We start from the raw sequence: 16,713 nt of genomic DNA on the forward strand, positions 1-16,713 counted from the left end.
TCGGGAGTGAGGGGCGCCGGCAGGGCAGGGGGGGCTGCGGGTCGGGAGTGAGGGGTGGGGCTGGGGAGGCTGATGTCGCCTGTCACTCCTGACCCACAGCCCCTGGCTGGCCCAGTCCTGCCCCCCCACCCGGGGCACGGGCAGCTCCAGATTTAGCTCTGGCTGTTTCTGGGCTGTGCCCATGTCAGTCTGAGTCACCTGCTGCCCCCACAGGCAGGTGCGCGGGGGGGCAGAGGGCCAGGCTATAAATAGAAGGTCCCCCCAGCACCCTTGACTGGGAGAGGCCAGATGACCCCCTGCAGCCACTGCTCGGTTGCTTTGGTAACATTACCCATCTCCATGGCAACCTCTAGGCTGCACCACCATGCAGTTTCCATGGCAATGGGATTCAGTTTCTATGGCAACAGGATGCAGTTACTTCTCTTTGTTGCTGACTCTCTCCCCCGTCCTAGTGGCGGGGGGCGGGGCTGAGCTTTGTGCCCCCCAGGTGATGGGTGGGGGGAAGAGCTGGGATGGTGCTAGGAGCAAGGGGGTGAGGGGGGGGTTGTGGGACTGGGGGGGTGGGTGCGGTAGGGGCTGGGGCTGAGAATTGGTGGGTGGGGGGGAGGGCTGGGAGAGATTGGGGGTGGGGGAATTGGGCAGCAGCCCATGGCAGCCAGGGGACAGGGGTTGGGGGGCTCCTGGGACAAGGATCCCCCACCATTCAGCCCATTTGCCCCTAGAGCTAATGCAAGGAGCATGACCAGGGCTCAGGAGGATCCTCGACTCCCCACAACCCCTGTCCCTTCCCCTCCCCCAGGCCCTCTGGCTCCCCTAATAACGATGCAGCTCTCAGCTGTGGTAGAAAAGGGCTTTAATTGAGAGCAGGAGGCCATGCCCCCAAAATGGCCTCCTTTCCCCAGAGTTGGGGTAGTGGGGCGGGAGCCTGACCGAGGTGTTGGGGGGGTCCCTGGGAGATTAAAGCAGAGACCCAGAGGGGAGAATCCACCTGCGCCTTTAAGAGTCTCTCTCTCTCAAAGGGGCAGGCTGTCCGGTTGGTGCTTTTTTGGCTGTTCTTAAAGGGGAGGTGTACATGGCCAAATCACAATGTCTGGGCAGTAGGATCCCCTAAGTCGGTGCCTTCAAGAGTCTCTTAAAGGGGAGGTTCCCAAAGTAGTCCTCTCCTTGTGTTTGAGTGAAAGTTCCCCCACTCTGTGTCTTTAAGAGCTTCTTAAAGATGCATATCGAAGACCAGCAGGGCAAATATTCATTCTTCCAGGAACAAAGCTAGGCACAGAAAATGTGACCTGAGTCGTGCCTTTAGCATGCTCTTAAAGGGGAGGTGCCCACGTATGGCAAGCCAGTAGGAAGTTTTCCATCTCTGGCCTCGGCAGCCAGCTCCCACAGAGGCGCCTTTAAGAAGAGCGTCATAAAGGTGAGGGGTACAAATCTGGAGGACTGGAAGGTCAGTACCTTTAAGAGCTCGTGCAAGGAAAAGTGCACAAATCTGGAGGATAGTAAATAAAGAAATAAAGCTTCCAGGACAAGGCGCTGAAGTAGCTGATTAATTCATTCCCCACTTGGTGACTTTAAGAGTCTCTTAAAGGTGACTTGCACAGGTGTGGAGGGTAAATACTGAGTTCAGGACAAAGCCGCCTGGGGTCTCAGTAGAACATTCTCAGGTCGGTGTATTCAACGTGAGCCACTTTAAAGGGGAGGCTCAGGAATGTGGAGGACAAATAATAAGTCTTGATCAAAGTCCATGCCTTAAAATCCTCTTAAAGGTGCAGTGCACAATTGCAGAGGTCAAATATTAAATCCAGTTTAAAGCCATCCATCAGCACCTGTTCAAAGAGTTCCAAGGTGGCATCTTTAAGCCCCTCTTAAAGGTGAAGGGCAGAAATGTGGTGGACAAATAAAACAGCTTTTTGCTGGGAGGGGCCTTTTAATACCCCATTCATTAATGGTGAGATGTGCAAACATGGAGGGCAAATAGCAAATTCCACTTGGAGGTGGTACCTTAAAAACTCTTGCTGAGATTTAAGACCCTCTTAAAGGTGAAAGAGACAAAAAACCAGCGCAAAGGCGGCCAGGCCTCTCCAACGACATGGGGCTTCAAGGCAACATGCACAACTGCGGCAAACAAAATCTTGGTGTGTCCCATTGCCACCGCTCCTTCAACACCTTCTTAAAGGGAAAAGTGCGTGGCTATGGCAAACAAAAAAACCTCCAGCACACAATGTCCCCGATTGTCCAACTAAACATGGTGCCTTTAATGTCCCCTTAAAGGTGAGGTGTGCAACTACGGCAGACAAAAATTAAGTCTCACCCAGCTGGCAAACCGGAGGCTGGGGAGGTACGAAGCCAGGGGGATTGTGGGAGTCTCCGCCTGGGAGCGGCTCTTAAAGGTTCAGCCACTGGCGGGTGGGGGAGGCCTCCTCTTAAAGGGCTGGTTCACAGCACGGAGAGGTCGTTGCAGGACTTGGAGCGTTGCTTGAAGAACCGGCCATTGCGCGGGACCAGGCTGGAGAGGAAGCGCTTGGCTTTCTTGGTGAGGCTCTCGCGGCGCCCGCCTGGGCCCCCACCTTGGCCCCCGTCCCCGGCTGGCCGGCGGTGGCGCAGGCGGATCTGGCGCACGGCCCCCTCGAATAGCTCCCGCGTGTTGTGGTGCAGCGCAGCCGACGTCTCGATGTGTTTGCAGCTCAGCATCACAGCCAGACTGCGGCCCTCTGGGGGGCGGGGCCAAGTGGCCACATTAGTGACCTGTGCCCAGCTGCCCCCCTCCCACCCTGGGGCTGAGCAGGGGTCAGTGGGGGGGTTCTATGGACTGGGGGTAGATTGTGGGGTCCCTAGGAACTGAGGGGGAGGGGGCTCAGGTTGTTTGGGGGGTGCATAGGAGGTTTTGGGGATCAGGTAGCCAGGGGGCAGGCTGGGGGCTCAGGAGATAGTCAGTCAGGGTGGGAATAGGTGTGATGGCAGTTTGGAGGGGTCTGGGGGGGGATCAGGGTAGTTTAGGGGCTAGGGAGGGTCATGCAGGTGTGTGGGTGGTTTGGGGGGGGCTCCAGGGGCTGGGGGGCTCAGGCAGGTGGTTGGGGCCTCCCTGGGGATAAGCTCCAGGTGCTTTAGAGGGGGCCCTGGGGGCTGGGGCTCAGGGTGATTTAGGGGCCCCCCTGGGGGGTCAGGGCAGGTTTCAGGGCACTTTAGGGGACCCACCGGGGGATGGGTGATCAGGGCAGTTTGGGCATCCTCTGGGGTCACTCACCCTCCAGCGAGACCTCTCGGGAGCGCGCCAGGTCGCTCTTGTTGCCCACCAGGATGACGGGCGGGTCGGGGTGGGGGCTCCCCTCCCGCAGGCGCAGGAGGGTCTGGGGGACGCGGCTGAAGCTGCGCCGGTCGGTCACCGAGAAGACAAGCAGGAAGGCGTCGCCTGTCTGCAGACACGACTCCTGCAGCCAGCTGCCCGCCTCGCCCTGGGGGGAGAGGTGCCCCCAGGACCCCCGTCAGCACCTGGAGAGCCGCATAGATCTGCATGCTTTAAGTGAGGCCCCGCCTTCCCCCAGCCAGAGCATTATTGGCTAGTTCATGTCATGCACCCTCCAGCCTCGTGCATTCATTTGCATACATCTGCATAAAATTTACATGCTACCCCAATTGCCTCCAATGATCCGCGTGTATTGGCCTGCATAGGCCCACGACCAACCCGGTCAAGCTTGCGTTAATTTACATATATTTGCATGCCTTCCACACACCCCAATTGTCTGCATCATTTGCATAAATCTACATGCAGAGCCCCTCACTCCAACCCCATGCGTCACGTGCACAGCTCTGCATATAATCAGCAAAGCAGGCACTGGATGTGAGGCCCCGCCCCCGGTCGTGCTGGGCCCCCCAGGTCCCACCTGGTCCCAGATGTCGTAGACGATCAAGGTGGTGTGCTCCTCGTCCACCGACAGGCGGCGCTCGTACGTGTCCGCTAGGGGGGGGGAGCCACAATTGGGGGGGGCGCCAGTTCCCCAGAGCCACGGGGGGCTGGGGGGTGTGGGCCCCCCCTTACAGCCAGGGTCCCCCACCCCCGTGAGACAGGACAGCGCCCCTGGGGCAGGGGCCCCAACAAAGCCAGGGGACCCTAGTTCCCGCCTCTGCCCCCCACCCACTCCTGCGGCACTCACCGGGGTGCTCGTCCTCACGGGGGACTCCGTCCGGCAGCCCCCCGAAGATGCCGGCCAGAGCCGTCTTCCCCACGCCGCTCTCGCCAGCCAGCACCACGCGGTAGGGCCCCCCCAGAGACCCCCCCGGCGACTCGGGGGGCGAGTCCGGCTCCTCTACCGCTGCCTCCCGCCGCAGCTGGTGCTTGGAGGGCAGGGGCAGGCTGCCCCGGCGGGGCCCCCGGAGCCCCCCCAGCGGGGGCAGCGCCATGGGGGGGCTGGGGGCAGAGCTGGGGGGGCACAGGCGAGAGGGGAGATTAAATAAGTACAATAACCCCCTCCCTCAGCACCTCCCCTCCCCCCAGTACCCCCATCCCCAGCACCCCCAGTCCCCCATCAACGCCCCCAGCACCCCCAAAACCCCAACCCCCTCCCCCCAGCACTCCCAGGGCCCCTCGACTCCTCCAGCACCCCTAATCTCCCCTCGACTCCCCTCCCCCGAGCCCATCTCTCGATCCATCCCCCCGCCCCCCACCTGCTGCCCGGTCCGGTCCGGTCCGGGGGTCCCGGGGCTGGTTCCTGCCGCTGCCTCCGTCTCCCGCGCTCGCGTCTCTCCGGAGCCGGCCGGGAAGCGGCTCCCTTTAAATGCCCCCCCCGCCCAGCGGCGGGACGCCCCGCCCCCGTGAGGTCACGCGTGAGGGGGGCAGGGGACCCCCCTCAGCGACAGCCCTGGAGCCCTTGGGGGCCGCCGGACGCGGGGGCAGAGAGCTGGGAGGGGGTCGGTGGCCGGCTGATGCGGGAGGGCGGGACCGATGTTGGGGGGGTCATGGGAACTTGCTGGAGGGGGTATGCGGGGTGGGGGAGCCAAGGGGACTGGGGGGTCCGATGGGGCGGGGGGTCCCTTGCTGGCGGTGGGGGTATGGAGGGTGGGGGGACCGATGGGGCTGGGAGTTCCCTGGCTGGAGGGGGGGTTATGGGGGGGGGTTCCCTGGCTGACGCGGGGGGGCATGGGGACTGGCTGGTGTGATTAGGTCCTGGGAAGGAAGAACTAGCCCCGTTGGTGGATTTCCTGGGACCCCCCGCGCCAGTCTGCAGCCCCCCCTGCACCTCCCCTCCCCCCAGTACCCCAATCCCCCCCTCCACAGCCCGCGGGGGCGCTCAGGAACCAGCCCCGCTGGGAGACTCGCTCCCCGCCCGCCCGCGCAGGCGGTAATTGAACCTCCCCGGCATTTTCCCGCTCGTGACTAATTGAATAATTTCCACCTTAGCAGCTAATGAGAGTGAGCCGCTAATGAGAGAGAGAGAGAGAGCATCCAACGTCTCCCCCTCCCCCTCCCCCTCCCCCTCCGCTCCATCCACCACCCCTCCCCTTATCCATCCCCCCACCCCTCTCTCAGCCCACACCCGCCCCTCTATCCATCTATCTATCTGGGGGCGGATGGGGCTAGATAGAGGGGGGTACGGGGATGGATGGGGGGGATGGATGGATGGATGGATAGATGGATGGATGGATGGGGGGTACGGGGATGGATGGGGGGGATGGATGGATAGATGGATGGATGGATGGGGGGTACGGGGATGGATGGATGGGGGGGATGGATAGATGGGGGGGATGGGGAGAGACAGGTGCATGTAGAAGTAGGAGCTGAACCCAGGGCCCCCAGAGCTGAAGTGGCCCCTCGCTCTACGGGGGGGGCTCTCCTAGGTAGCAGCAGTAGAAGGCCCTTCGCTGTCACTCCGGACAGTGCGGCTCCTGGCCTGTTCTTGCTCATTAAATGCCAGTTATTCTGCTCAGAGGGGAGGAAAAACCCTCACCAGCTTTTCTTCTTCAGGGTGTTTTTCCTTGAATTCTTAGCAATAATTTGAACAGACAATAATAGGCCAAATTCTAACAAGAAATCGGCTTGGCCTGGAGCCTCCAGGCCAAATATACCAAAATAATCAGGAACCTCCACCTGCCGTCAAACCGCCGGCCTGGCAACCCCCGGGTCCCTCACACCCAGAGAAATCGCTGCAGGAGAGATGGCTCCAATTTTCCACCTGGCCATTACCTTTAAGAACTTTGTATTTTTTGACTGCCACAGAAGTATTTTGCGTGTGAATTCTCATCTTATTTTTTACATAGGCAGATGCTCAAATTTATTGTCTCTCTTTTTACAAAACGATGGACAAACGAGCTGGTTACAATTTTGCATTTTGGCCCTTACCTTTAATATTTGATTTTTTGACCGCCTCCTCAATTCTAATTTTGCAGCTATGTAGATTTTTAATCTTATTTTTCCAGTTATTTCTCATTTTTAAATAAAACAAGTTCTTCAGAAAAACCTGGTTAAATTCCCCCACCCCAGCCATTACCTTTAAGAGTATTTTATTTTTTGTCTGCCACACAAATTTTTGCACTGCCTCTCCTAGGCTGCATACACTGATGCACCCATTTATTGTGGTTTTTTTCTCTTTTTAAAAGTTCTCTACCAGAGCTGGTTACATTTTTCAGTCTCACCGTTGTATTTTGCAAGTAAGCTGTATGGTGAATCACGGCGGATTTTTATTTAATTTATGGGTACAGATAAACCCACTTGTTTCTTGCGTTTATTTTATTTGTTAATGGCCAGGCAAATACTTTACACTGACATCCCCCACCTCGATGTCCTGGGGCACAGATTTGTAACTTGATTTTCTCCCTAGTTCCTCTCTTTCAAATATAATTGCACAAAACAAACAAGCGAACACGCAAACCAAATAAAATGTCACTGCCAAAAGTTGGTGTATTTTTTTCTGATCCAAACTTTGCCTTTAAGAAGCTTATTTGAAACAACAACAACAAAAACCCAGCAACACAAAGCAGCTGGGTTGAGAATCAAATCCAGCTTTTGTAGCCATGGAACTTGTGAAAATTCAGCTTCCGATTTTGAATTTAAAAAAGTAACTACACAAAAAAAAACAACACCTCTCTCGCGGTAGCTGGTTAAATGCTTTTGCCATTGCCTTGAAAAATCAGTTTACAATACAAATATTTGGTGCCAAGACTCACAAGTGAATTTCCCACATCCATAGACACACACATTTCTTTTCATCTTATTCCTCACCTTCTTCACAAAAACGACACATATATATATTAAAAATCTATCAAAAATGACCGACAATCTTTCAGATTTAGTCATTGCCTTTAGGTGTGTGTATATATATATATATATATATATATATATATAAACTGCCACATATATCTTTTGTCATTCAGAATCACTGTTCAATTTGTCAGCTGAATACAAATGCACATTGTCTCTTCTAAGTCATATTTAAAAAACCAATGACGTCAAACAATCTTTTGAGGAGGTAAAATGGTCATTACCTTTAAGAGTTTTCTTTTTTGACAGCCATGTAAATATTTTGCGTAGAGAATCCCAGCTACATAAACTCACATATTCATTTTCTGCCCATTTCTCATTTTTTTGTTTCAATCAGAACAACATTTTAGCAAACGGGGAGTAAAATGTTGCAGATTTTGCCCTTTGCCCATTGCCTTTAAAAGACCTTTTTTTTTAACCTGCGTACACACACAAGGTTTGCTGACCATAAAGATTAATTTATCAGGCACTGCAAAAAGAAATGTGCAAAGGTTCATTTTTCTAACCCAGGTAGGAAAAAATGATTGATTATAGAAAATTTCGACTCATAGAAGAGGAAAATAACTGCCAGCTGAGCCATTGCCTTTAAGAGTATTTTTTGACTGCCTTTTCTTTCCTCCACTAATAGGGTTCCAGCACCTTTAAGACGTTCTTTAGAACAGCCATACAAAGACTTTGAAAGGGCACATCCCCTTCAAGAGCCTTTTGTGACTGCCAGACAAATATTTTTCCTTCCGCTCAGATGCAGCCAGATGTGGCCTCTGGGGGTGGGCGCGATTGGTTCAACCCTGCCCGGCTGCCCTGCTCTCCGATTAGCCACCAGGTTCTTAAAGGCAATGTCTGACAAAGCTCTTCCCTTGAAGAGCTTTTTTGACGGGCAGGCAAATATTCTTTCGCTGCTCAGTTAGCATTAAGTCCTTAAAGGCAATGTGCAATGGCACCATCCTTTGTGGGCCAGTTTTTGACTGCCTCACAAATATTGCCACCCCAGTTGAACCCTGCTGGTGGCAGGGGTGGCTTAACCGCTCTCCCCGTTGGCCGCTGGGTTCTTCAGGGCGATGCGGCCCGGCGGGAGGCACTCAGGTGAGGAGGGGGTCATCGTCCTCGGCAGGGGGGCAGGGGCGGGACTCAGCCAGGGGCAGTAGCAGCACGTCGTCCTCCCCCACGGGGGAGGGTGGGAAGCTCGGAGGCTCCCCATGGCCCTCGGAGGAGGGGAAGAGGCACCCACGGAGGGCCCCCATCACCCCTCTGGGCAGCCGCTGGGGGCCTGCAGGGGGTGGGGCCGTGGGAGGCTCTGGCCCAGGGGGCGGGACTTTCTGTGGCAGGGGCGGGGCCTCATCGGGCCCGCCCGCCGCCCCCCCTTCCTCCTGGCTGGCAGTGTCCGGCGGGGGCTGGGCAGAGGGGGCAGCAGGGGGGCGGGCGGCAGGGGCGGAGCGGGGCAGCAACCCCCAGCGGCGTAGGCGGCGCAGCAGACGGCGCAGGGGGCGGGGGGGCCGGCGGGCCCGGCGCCCCCCCACCGGCTCATGCTGGAGCAGGTGCAGCAGAGAGCGTAGATTCCCCAGCAGCGACGTCTGCAACGAGACAGGGGTGGAGGGGGGGTCAGCACCAGGGGGAGGGAGCCCCCCATGCTTGGGGATCCAGGAGTGGGGCTCAGGGGTCGGGTGGGGAGGATCAGGGGGTGTCATCTGCCCCAGGGTCTCTGTGGGGAAGCCGGGGGGGCTGTGGGAGGGGGTGTGGAGACCTAGGAGGCGGTCACCACCCTGGGGCTCTCAGTGGAGGGCACAGTGTGGGGTGGGTCGCTCGGCGGGGGCCAGGTCATGGGGGCTCAGGGTGCGGGGCTGGAGTGGGGGCCTCTCTCTGTGGAGACAGGGTTGTGGTGGGTGCCGTGAGGGGCTCAGAGGACGGGGGAGGGCTCAGTGGGGTGCAGGGTGGATGCGTCTCACCTGCCCGGGGCTGTCGGTGGGGAAGTCTTCGAGAGGTGGGACCAGCCCCTGTGCGATGAGCTGCCCGTAGGACGGTGGCGCCTCCTGCCGGACCAGCTGGGCGTCGCTGCGGGACAGGGGGGCGAAGAGGCTGCAGGGGTGGGGGAGAGCGTGAGATGGTGACCCCGGGGCTTTCCCCCCCACTGCCCCCCTTCCTCACAACTCCCCCCAGCCCTGGGTTCATCTGCCTCTGATCCCACCCCTCCATAGCCCCGCCCCCATCCACACGAGAGCTCCACCCCATCCCATAGCCCCGCCCATCCCATGGCCCCGCCCCCACCTGTACTCCTGGCTGCGCACGGCGTAGAGCCGGCAGGTGCAGCCCAGCGCGATGACCAGCAGGAGGCCGCAGACCAGGCTGCCGATGGCCGCGGCGGCCACCACCTTGCGGGGCAGGGCGTAGGGGCAGGCGGCCTCGTCGGAGGCGTCGGTGCAGTCGGGCTGCCCGTCGCAGCGCCAGGCCTCGTAGACGCAGCGCCCGTCTCCGCAGCGGAAGTTGCCGGGCTGGCAGCGCCAGCAGCCCCGCTCGTCCGCCCCGTCTGGGCACAGCGTCTGGTAGTTGCAGCGGTCGGCGGGCGCGTAGCAGGGGCCCCCAGCACCAGCCCGGCAGGGGTAGCTCCCCTCTGGGCAGCCTGGGCAGCGCTCCTCGTCTGCCCCATCTGGGCAGTGCCAGATGCCATCGCAGCGCTCCGCCTCGCCGTAGCACCGGGCCTCATCCCCCTGGCCGCAGGGCCGCTGCCAGGGCACGCAGAACCCACGCACGTGGTAGGTGGCGTTGAAGCCGTGGTCCCCCAGGCCCTGCCAGGCCACCCACGCCCGGCTGGAGGGCGACTCCACCACTACTGGTTGCCCATTGCTGGCCGCATCCACGCGCCGCAGAAGCCGTGGCTCAGCCGGCAGGTCTGGGTGGCCCTCGTAGACCTCCAGGGAGTCGTTCGGAGCCAGGTCCAGTGTGGTGAAGAGCACAGTGAGGGGGCGGCTATCGTGGGGGTCCAGGGCCCAGCGGCACCGGATGAGGGCACCAGCGGGGCCCCCAGGCCAGGCAGGTGGGGAGAAGACGCCATAGAAATCATTCAGGGTCAGGTTACAAGATGGGGGTGAGGCAGAGAGGAGGGGACCTGCTGGGATGAGAGAGAGAGAGTGAAACAGGGACAGGGATGGACAGACTGCACGGGGATGGATGGGACAGTTGCATCGGGATGGGTACATGTGGGGATGGATGGTTGGGTCATGAGGGGATGGATGGTTGGATCGGTTTGTGTGGGGATGGATGGATAGACGGATGGTTCGGGGTGGGTGAGGACGGACGGATGGGTCGGGTTAGGTTGTGTGGGGATGGATGGTTGGGTCTGGGCGGGTGTGGTGAAATGGTTGGTTCGGGCCAGTGGAGATGGATGGATGGTCCAAGTTGCAGTGGGGGAGGTTTAGGTTGGATATTAGGAAAAACTTTTTCACTAAGAGGGTGGTGAAACACTGGAATGCGTTACCTAGGGAGGTGGTAGAATCTCCTTCCTTAGAGGTTTTTAAGGTCAGGCTTGACAAAGCCCTGGCTGGGATGATTTAACTGGGATTTGGTCCTGCTTCGAGCAGGGGGTTGGACTAGATGACCTTCAGGGGTCCCTTCCAACCCTTATATTCTATGATTCTATGATTCTATGGTTGGGTCTGGGCAGGTGGGGTTGGATGGTTGGTCGGGTTGTGTGGGGATGGATCAATGGTTGGGTTGGGTCGTGTGGGGATGGATCAATGGTTGGGTTGGGTCGTGTGGGGATGGATGGATGGTCAGGTTGTGGGGGACGGATGCATGCTTGCATTGGGTTGCATGGATGGCTGGGTTGTGTGGGGATGGACGGATGTTGGGTCGTGTGGGGATGGATGGGAGGGGATGGATGGTGAGGTCGGGTGGGGATGGACGGTTGGTCGGGGCTGGTGGGGATGGGGTTGGATGGTTGGTCAGGTCGGGATGGGGTTGGATGGATGGTCGGGTCTGGGCAGGTGGGATTGGATGGTTGGTCAGGGCTGGTGGGGATGGATGAATGGTTGGGTATGGGCGGGTGGGGATGGATGGATGGATGGGTCGGGGCAGGTGGGGTTGCATGGTTGGTCGGGGCTGGTGGGGATGGGGTTGGATGGATGGTTGGGTCTGGGCAGGTGGGATTGGATGGTTGGTCAGGGCTGGTGGGGATGGATGAATGGTTGGGTATGGGCGGGTGGGGATGGATGGATGGATGGTAGGGTCGGGTGGGGATGGATGGATGGATGGGTCGGGGCAGGTGGGGTTGCATGGTTGGTCGGGGCTGGTGGGGATGGGGTTGGATGGTTGGTCGGGGCTGGTGGGGATGGGGTTGGATAGATGGTCGGGATGGGGTTGGATGGATGGTTGGGTCTGGGCAGGTGGGATTGGATGGTTGGTCAGGGCTGGTGGGGATGGATGAATGGTTGGGTATGGGTGGGTGGGGATGGATGGATGGATGGTAGGGTCGGGTGGGGATGGATGGGTCGGGGCAGGTGGGGTTGGATGGCTGGTCAGGGCTGGTGGGGATGGATGGATGGTTGGGTGGGGATGGATGGATGGATGGTAGGGTCGGGTGGGGATGGATGGGTCGGGGCAGGTGGGGTTGGATGGCTGGTCAGGGCTGGTGGGGATGGATGGATGGATGGTAGGGTCGGGGCAGGTGGGGTTGCATGGTTGGTCGGGGCCGGTGGGGATGGATGGATGGTTGGTCGGGGCCGGTGGGGATGGATGGATGGTTGGTCGGGGCCAGTGGGGATGGATGGGAGGGGATGGATGGTGAGGTCGGGTGGGGTTGGATGGTTGGTCGGGGCTGGTGGGGATGGGGCTGGATGGATGGTCGGGTCGGGATGGGGTTGGATGGATGCTCGGGTCTGGGCAGGTGGGATTGGATGGTTGGTCAGGGCTGGTGGGGATGGATGAATGGTTGGGTATGGGTGGGTGGGGATGGATGGATGGATGGTAGGGTCGGGTGGGGATGGATGGATGGATGGGTCGGGGCAGGTGGGGTTGGATGGTTGGTCAGGGCTGGTGGGGATGGATGAATGGTTGGGTATGGGCGGGTGGGGATGGATGGATGGATGGTAGGGTCGGGTGGGGATGGATGGATGGATGGGTCGGGGCAGGTGGGGTTGCATGGTTGGTCGGGGCTGGTGGGGATGGGGTTGGATGGTTGGTCGGGGCTGGTGGGGATGGGGTTGGATGGTTGGTCGGGTCGGGATGGGGTTGGATGGATGGTCGGGTCTGGACAGGTGGGATTGGATGGTTGGTCGGGGCCGGTGGGGATGGATGAATGGTTGGGTATGGGTCGGTGGGGATGGATGGATGGATGGTAGGGTCGGGTGGGGATGGATGGGTCGGGGCAGGTGGGGTTGGATGGCTGGTCAGGGCTGGTGGGGATGGATGGATGGTTGGGTATGGGTGGGTGGGGATGGATGGATGGATGGTAGGGTCGGGTGGGGATGGATGGGTCGGGGCAGGTGGGGTTGGATGGCTGGTCAGGGCTGGTGGGGATGGATGGATGGTTGGGTATGGGCGGGTGGGGATGGATGGATGGATGGTAGGGTCGGGGCAGGTGGGGTTGCATGGTTGGTCGGGGCCGGTGGGGATGGATGGATGGTTGGTCGGGGCCGGTGGGGATGGATGGATGGTTGGGTCGGGTCGGATAGGGATAAGTGGAAAGCGGGACATTGGGGTGGAGAGACAGACTGACGAGTTGCCCACCCCTCCCAGGTGCACCCCCTGCCCCATTCCCCAGCTGCGCCCCCACCTCTCTCGTAGCGGAGCTGGAAGCCCTCAGCCACCGTCCAGCTCCGCCAGTAGCTGAGGGTGACGTTGGTGCCCCTGTACTCCAGGGGGGCGGGGAGCCGGGAGCCGCAGAGGGCCTGGTGGGGGTAGGAGTGAGCCCAGACGTAGAGCTTGGCCTCCCCGCACGCCAACTGGAACCGCTCGAACCTGCGGAGAGGAGGCGGGTGAGGGGTACGGGGCTTCTCCCCTCCAGGGGGCGCCAGCTCCAGGGTAGGGGGTGGGGTATGGGGCCTCTCCCCTCTGGGGCGCTGACTCCCATCTGGCCCCAGGGCCAGGGCGGGGAGGGAGGTTAATTGGGATAATTACTGGTTTTGCTCTTCTCTGGGGCAGAACAGGATGGCCGGTGGGGGGAGTGAGGAGAGGGCTGAGGGAGTGGGGGAGGAGGTGGGTGGCCGGGGGAGGACTGAGGGAGTGGGGCAGGGGGCTGAGGGGTCTCTCACCTGATGGTCACCACATCCTCCGGGCCCGCCAGGATGACCCAGGTGCACTTGCTGGGCAGGAGGCGGCCGTGCCGGGGGGGGAAGCTGCGGATCAGCCCCTGGCGCTCCCCCCGCACCTCCAGGGGTGCATGACAGGTGGCTAGGAAGGAACGGGGGGGTGCAGAGGTCAGCGATGGACCCCCCCGTGCCCCCTCCCCTACACCCAGCCCCCCAATCACAGTGCTACCCCACCCAGTGACCCCAAATCCCCACCCTTCACCCTCCCCTTCTCCCTCCAGCCCCTGCACCCCAATCCCTACCCTTCCCCCTCCCCCCACCAGCCCCCCAACTGCTGTCCTTCCCCTACCCAAGCCCTGCACCCCAATCCCACTCTCTGTACCCCAGAGAACCCTCCTCTCACACTCAGCCCCCCCCCCCACTCACCCGAGTCTTTCTCTGTGTAGGAAGCAGCTTCTAGGGGGGAAAATAAACTGGGATAAGAAGAAAAAAGTGGGGGACCCAGAGCTGGGGGGCGTGCAGGGGGCTGCAGGTCGGGAGTGCGGGGCACCAACAGGGCTGGGGGTGGGTAGGGGCCAGCAGGGGCTGCAGGTCGGGAGTGCGGGGCACCGGGAGGGCTGGGGGGGCAGGGTTGTAGGTCGGGAGTGCGGGGCACTGGGAGGGCTGGGGGGGGAGGGGGCAGAGCCGGCAGGAGTTGTAGGTCGGGAGTGCGGGGCACCGGCAGGGCTGAGGGGGGCAGGGCTGGGGGGGGGCAGGGGCTGCAGGTCGGGAGTGCGGGGCACCGGCAGGGCTGGGGGGGGCAGGGCTGGGGGGGGCAGGGGCTGCAGGTCGGGAGTGCGGGGCACCGGCATCTCTTACCCCAGACGAGTCCCAGCAGCAGGATGCAGGCGGCCCCCAGTGGTGACATTTTCAGGGTGGGGGGGTCCCGGTTTTCTCCTTTTGCCCCCCAGAGGATCCGGGGGTGGGGGAGGGTCGGTGGGCGGATTCCCCTCCCCCCTAACACCCGCACATCTTCCGCGCTCCCCGACTTCCCCCCGCCCGGCTCTGGAGGGCCCCGACCCCGCGACTTCCGTTCGGGGAGGGGGGACAGGGATTCGTGTGGGGGCCTTCACCCCCTCTCACAGTCGGGCTGGTTCCTTCCCTCCTTCCGGTCCCGCCCCGTCCCGTCCCGTCCCGAGCCTAGAACCCCCCCGTCCGGTCCGGTCCGGTCCCGAGCCTAGAACCCCCCGCCCGTCGCGCGTCTCCTTCGCTGGTAACTTTGTTTCCGTCCTTCGCTTCCTGCCTTGCAACTTTCCGGGTCACGTGACCTCCTGCTTCCCCCCCCCCTTCGGGAGACTCCCCTTAACCCTCCCCTCGCCCAGGGACCCCTCATTCCGGGGGGGGGGGGCTAGGTGTGTGTACCGCAGTTGGGGTGGGGGAGGCGTGGCGCCTATAGGTCTGGGAAGAAGCTGCCTCCCTTCCCCCATTGCCAGTGATGCTCCTGGCCCTTTAACTCGCCCCCCCCGCACGCTCCTCCCCCTCGTGGGGCTGGGTATTGGGGTTCAAAGGTCTCAGTGCCCACCCCCCGCTCTGGCAGGGCGCTGCTGCGCCTTTAAGACCCTTGGGGGGGGGTCTCAGAATTGCGGGGCTCCCCGTGTGCACAATTTCCTGTTTACACGGACTCTCAACTCCTCGCTCGGCGCCCCCTAGTGGCCACTGAACAATGGCTGGAAATGTTCATAACTAACATTGCGGGGGGCAGGAATTGCGGTACCGGCCCTTTAGGAGCCCTAGTGTGGGAGGGGTCCCAGAATTGCGGTACCGGCCCTTTAAGAGCCCTGGTTTGGGAGGGGTCCCAGAATTGCGGTACCGGCCCTTTAAGAGTCCTGGTTTTTTTGAGGGGGGGTCCCAGAATTGCCCTTTAAGAACCTACTTCCCTCCCATCTCCATCCTACAGCCTCTGGCGCCACCTAGTGGGAGGAGGGGGAGGTGCGGAGAGGGGGTTCCCCCCTCCCTCCACGCCCCCCCATTCCCCACCCCCACTGGCTCTTATTCAACACCCCCACACACACTGTCTGTCCTGTCCTGCTGCTAAATAAAACAGCCAAGGTCCTTGACTTGGGGGGGGGGGCGCTGGGAGCCAGCCAGGACTGGGAGGGGAGTGTGGGGTAGTGGTTGGGGTTGAGGGGGGCTGGGAGCCAGGACTCCTGGGTTCGCTGTCTGACCCCAGCTGGGGTCGAGGTCTCGCTTAGCGAAATCAGAGGAGGCTGAATCAGCAGCCACAGGATCAAAGAGCCAGAGGAACAAACCGATGGTGGGAAATGTGCTGATGAGAGAGACCCACATCCTGCCCCACAGCCCCCCCTCTCCTGCCCCAGCTCCCTCAGTCTGCCTGTCTTCAACCACCACCCACGTCTGCCTGGCTACTCCGTGAGCTCACCCCCCCGACACCCCTGCATCCACGCCCCCGACACCCCCTGATCTATCCCCCAGACACCGCTGCATCCAACCCCCCAGACACCTCCTGATCTATCCCCCCAGACACCCCCGGATCCACCCCCAGACACCCCTGCATCCACCCACCCGACACCCCCTGATCTATCCTCCAGACACCCCCGGATCCACCCCCAGACACCCCGGATCTATCCCCCTAGAAATCCCCTGATCTATCCCTCAGACATCCCTGGATCCACCCCCCAGAGACCCCCAGATCCATTCCCCCAGACCTCCCGAACTATCCCCCCCAGACACCCCGGATCTATCCCCCTAGACATCCCCGGATCTACACACCCAGATACCCCTGGATCCACCACTCCCACCCCGACATCCCCTGATCTATCCCCCCAGACGTCCCCGGATCCACCCCCAGACACCCCGGATCTATCCCCCTAGACATCCCCTGATCTATCCCCCCATACACCCCTGGATCTATCCACCGAGACACCCCTGGATCCAACCCCTCAGACGCCCCCAGATCCATCTACCCAGTCATCCCGGATCCACCCCCAGATCCATCCCCCAGACCTCCCCCATCTATCCCCCCAGACACCCAGATCCACCCACCCAGACATCCCAGATCCATCCCCAGGTCTATCCCCCCAGCCCCCCATCTATTCCCCCAGACACCCTCGGATCCACCCCCACACACCCTGGATCTATCCACCAGATCTATCCACCCAGAGTCCCCTGATCTGTCCCCCCAGACACCCAGATCCACTCCCAGATCCATCCACCCAGACATCCCAG

At 60.7% G+C, this 16,713-nt stretch overlaps 2 protein-coding genes across 4 annotated transcripts; both read right to left on the reverse strand.

Moving 5' to 3' along the window:
• Positions 1–836: 836 nt before the first annotated feature.
• Positions 837–4,888, reverse strand: REM2 (RRAD and GEM like GTPase 2). The gene is made up of 5 exons (XM_048820694.2): positions 4,660–4,888; positions 4,149–4,414; positions 3,879–3,952; positions 3,242–3,449; positions 837–2,708 (listed from the first exon to the last, which is right to left on the reverse strand). Exons 2-5 carry the CDS (start codon positions 4,393–4,395, stop codon positions 2,434–2,436), a joined length of 804 nt encoding a protein of 267 aa, XP_048676651.1. The 5' UTR covers positions 4,396–4,414; positions 4,660–4,888; the 3' UTR covers positions 837–2,433.
• A 1,812-nt stretch (positions 4,889–6,700) lies between these two features.
• On the reverse strand, positions 6,701–15,467 carry LRP10 (LDL receptor related protein 10). 3 transcript variants are annotated; one of them, XM_048820692.2, is made up of 7 exons: positions 14,347–15,466; positions 13,915–13,944; positions 13,492–13,630; positions 13,014–13,198; positions 9,512–10,352; positions 9,193–9,322; positions 6,701–8,820 (listed from the first exon to the last, which is right to left on the reverse strand). In XM_048820692.2, the coding sequence occupies exons 1-7, from the start codon at positions 14,393–14,395 to the stop codon at positions 8,329–8,331; spliced, it is 1,866 nt and encodes a 621-aa protein (XP_048676649.2). In that variant the 5' UTR covers positions 14,396–15,466; the 3' UTR covers positions 6,701–8,328. The 3 variants fall into 3 exon arrangements, with proteins under 3 accessions (XP_048676649.2, XP_074975075.1, XP_074975076.1); XM_075118974.1 differs by having other exon boundaries at positions 9,512–10,349; positions 14,347–15,465; XM_075118975.1 differs by lacking the exon at positions 13,915–13,944 and having other exon boundaries at positions 14,347–15,467.
• Positions 15,468–16,713: the final 1,246 nt, after the last annotated feature.

The sequence above is a fragment of the Caretta caretta genome, chromosome 13 (assembly GCF_965140235.1).
Source record: "Caretta caretta isolate rCarCar2 chromosome 13, rCarCar1.hap1, whole genome shotgun sequence".
NCBI classification, from domain to species: domain Eukaryota; kingdom Metazoa; phylum Chordata; order Testudines; family Cheloniidae; genus Caretta; species Caretta caretta.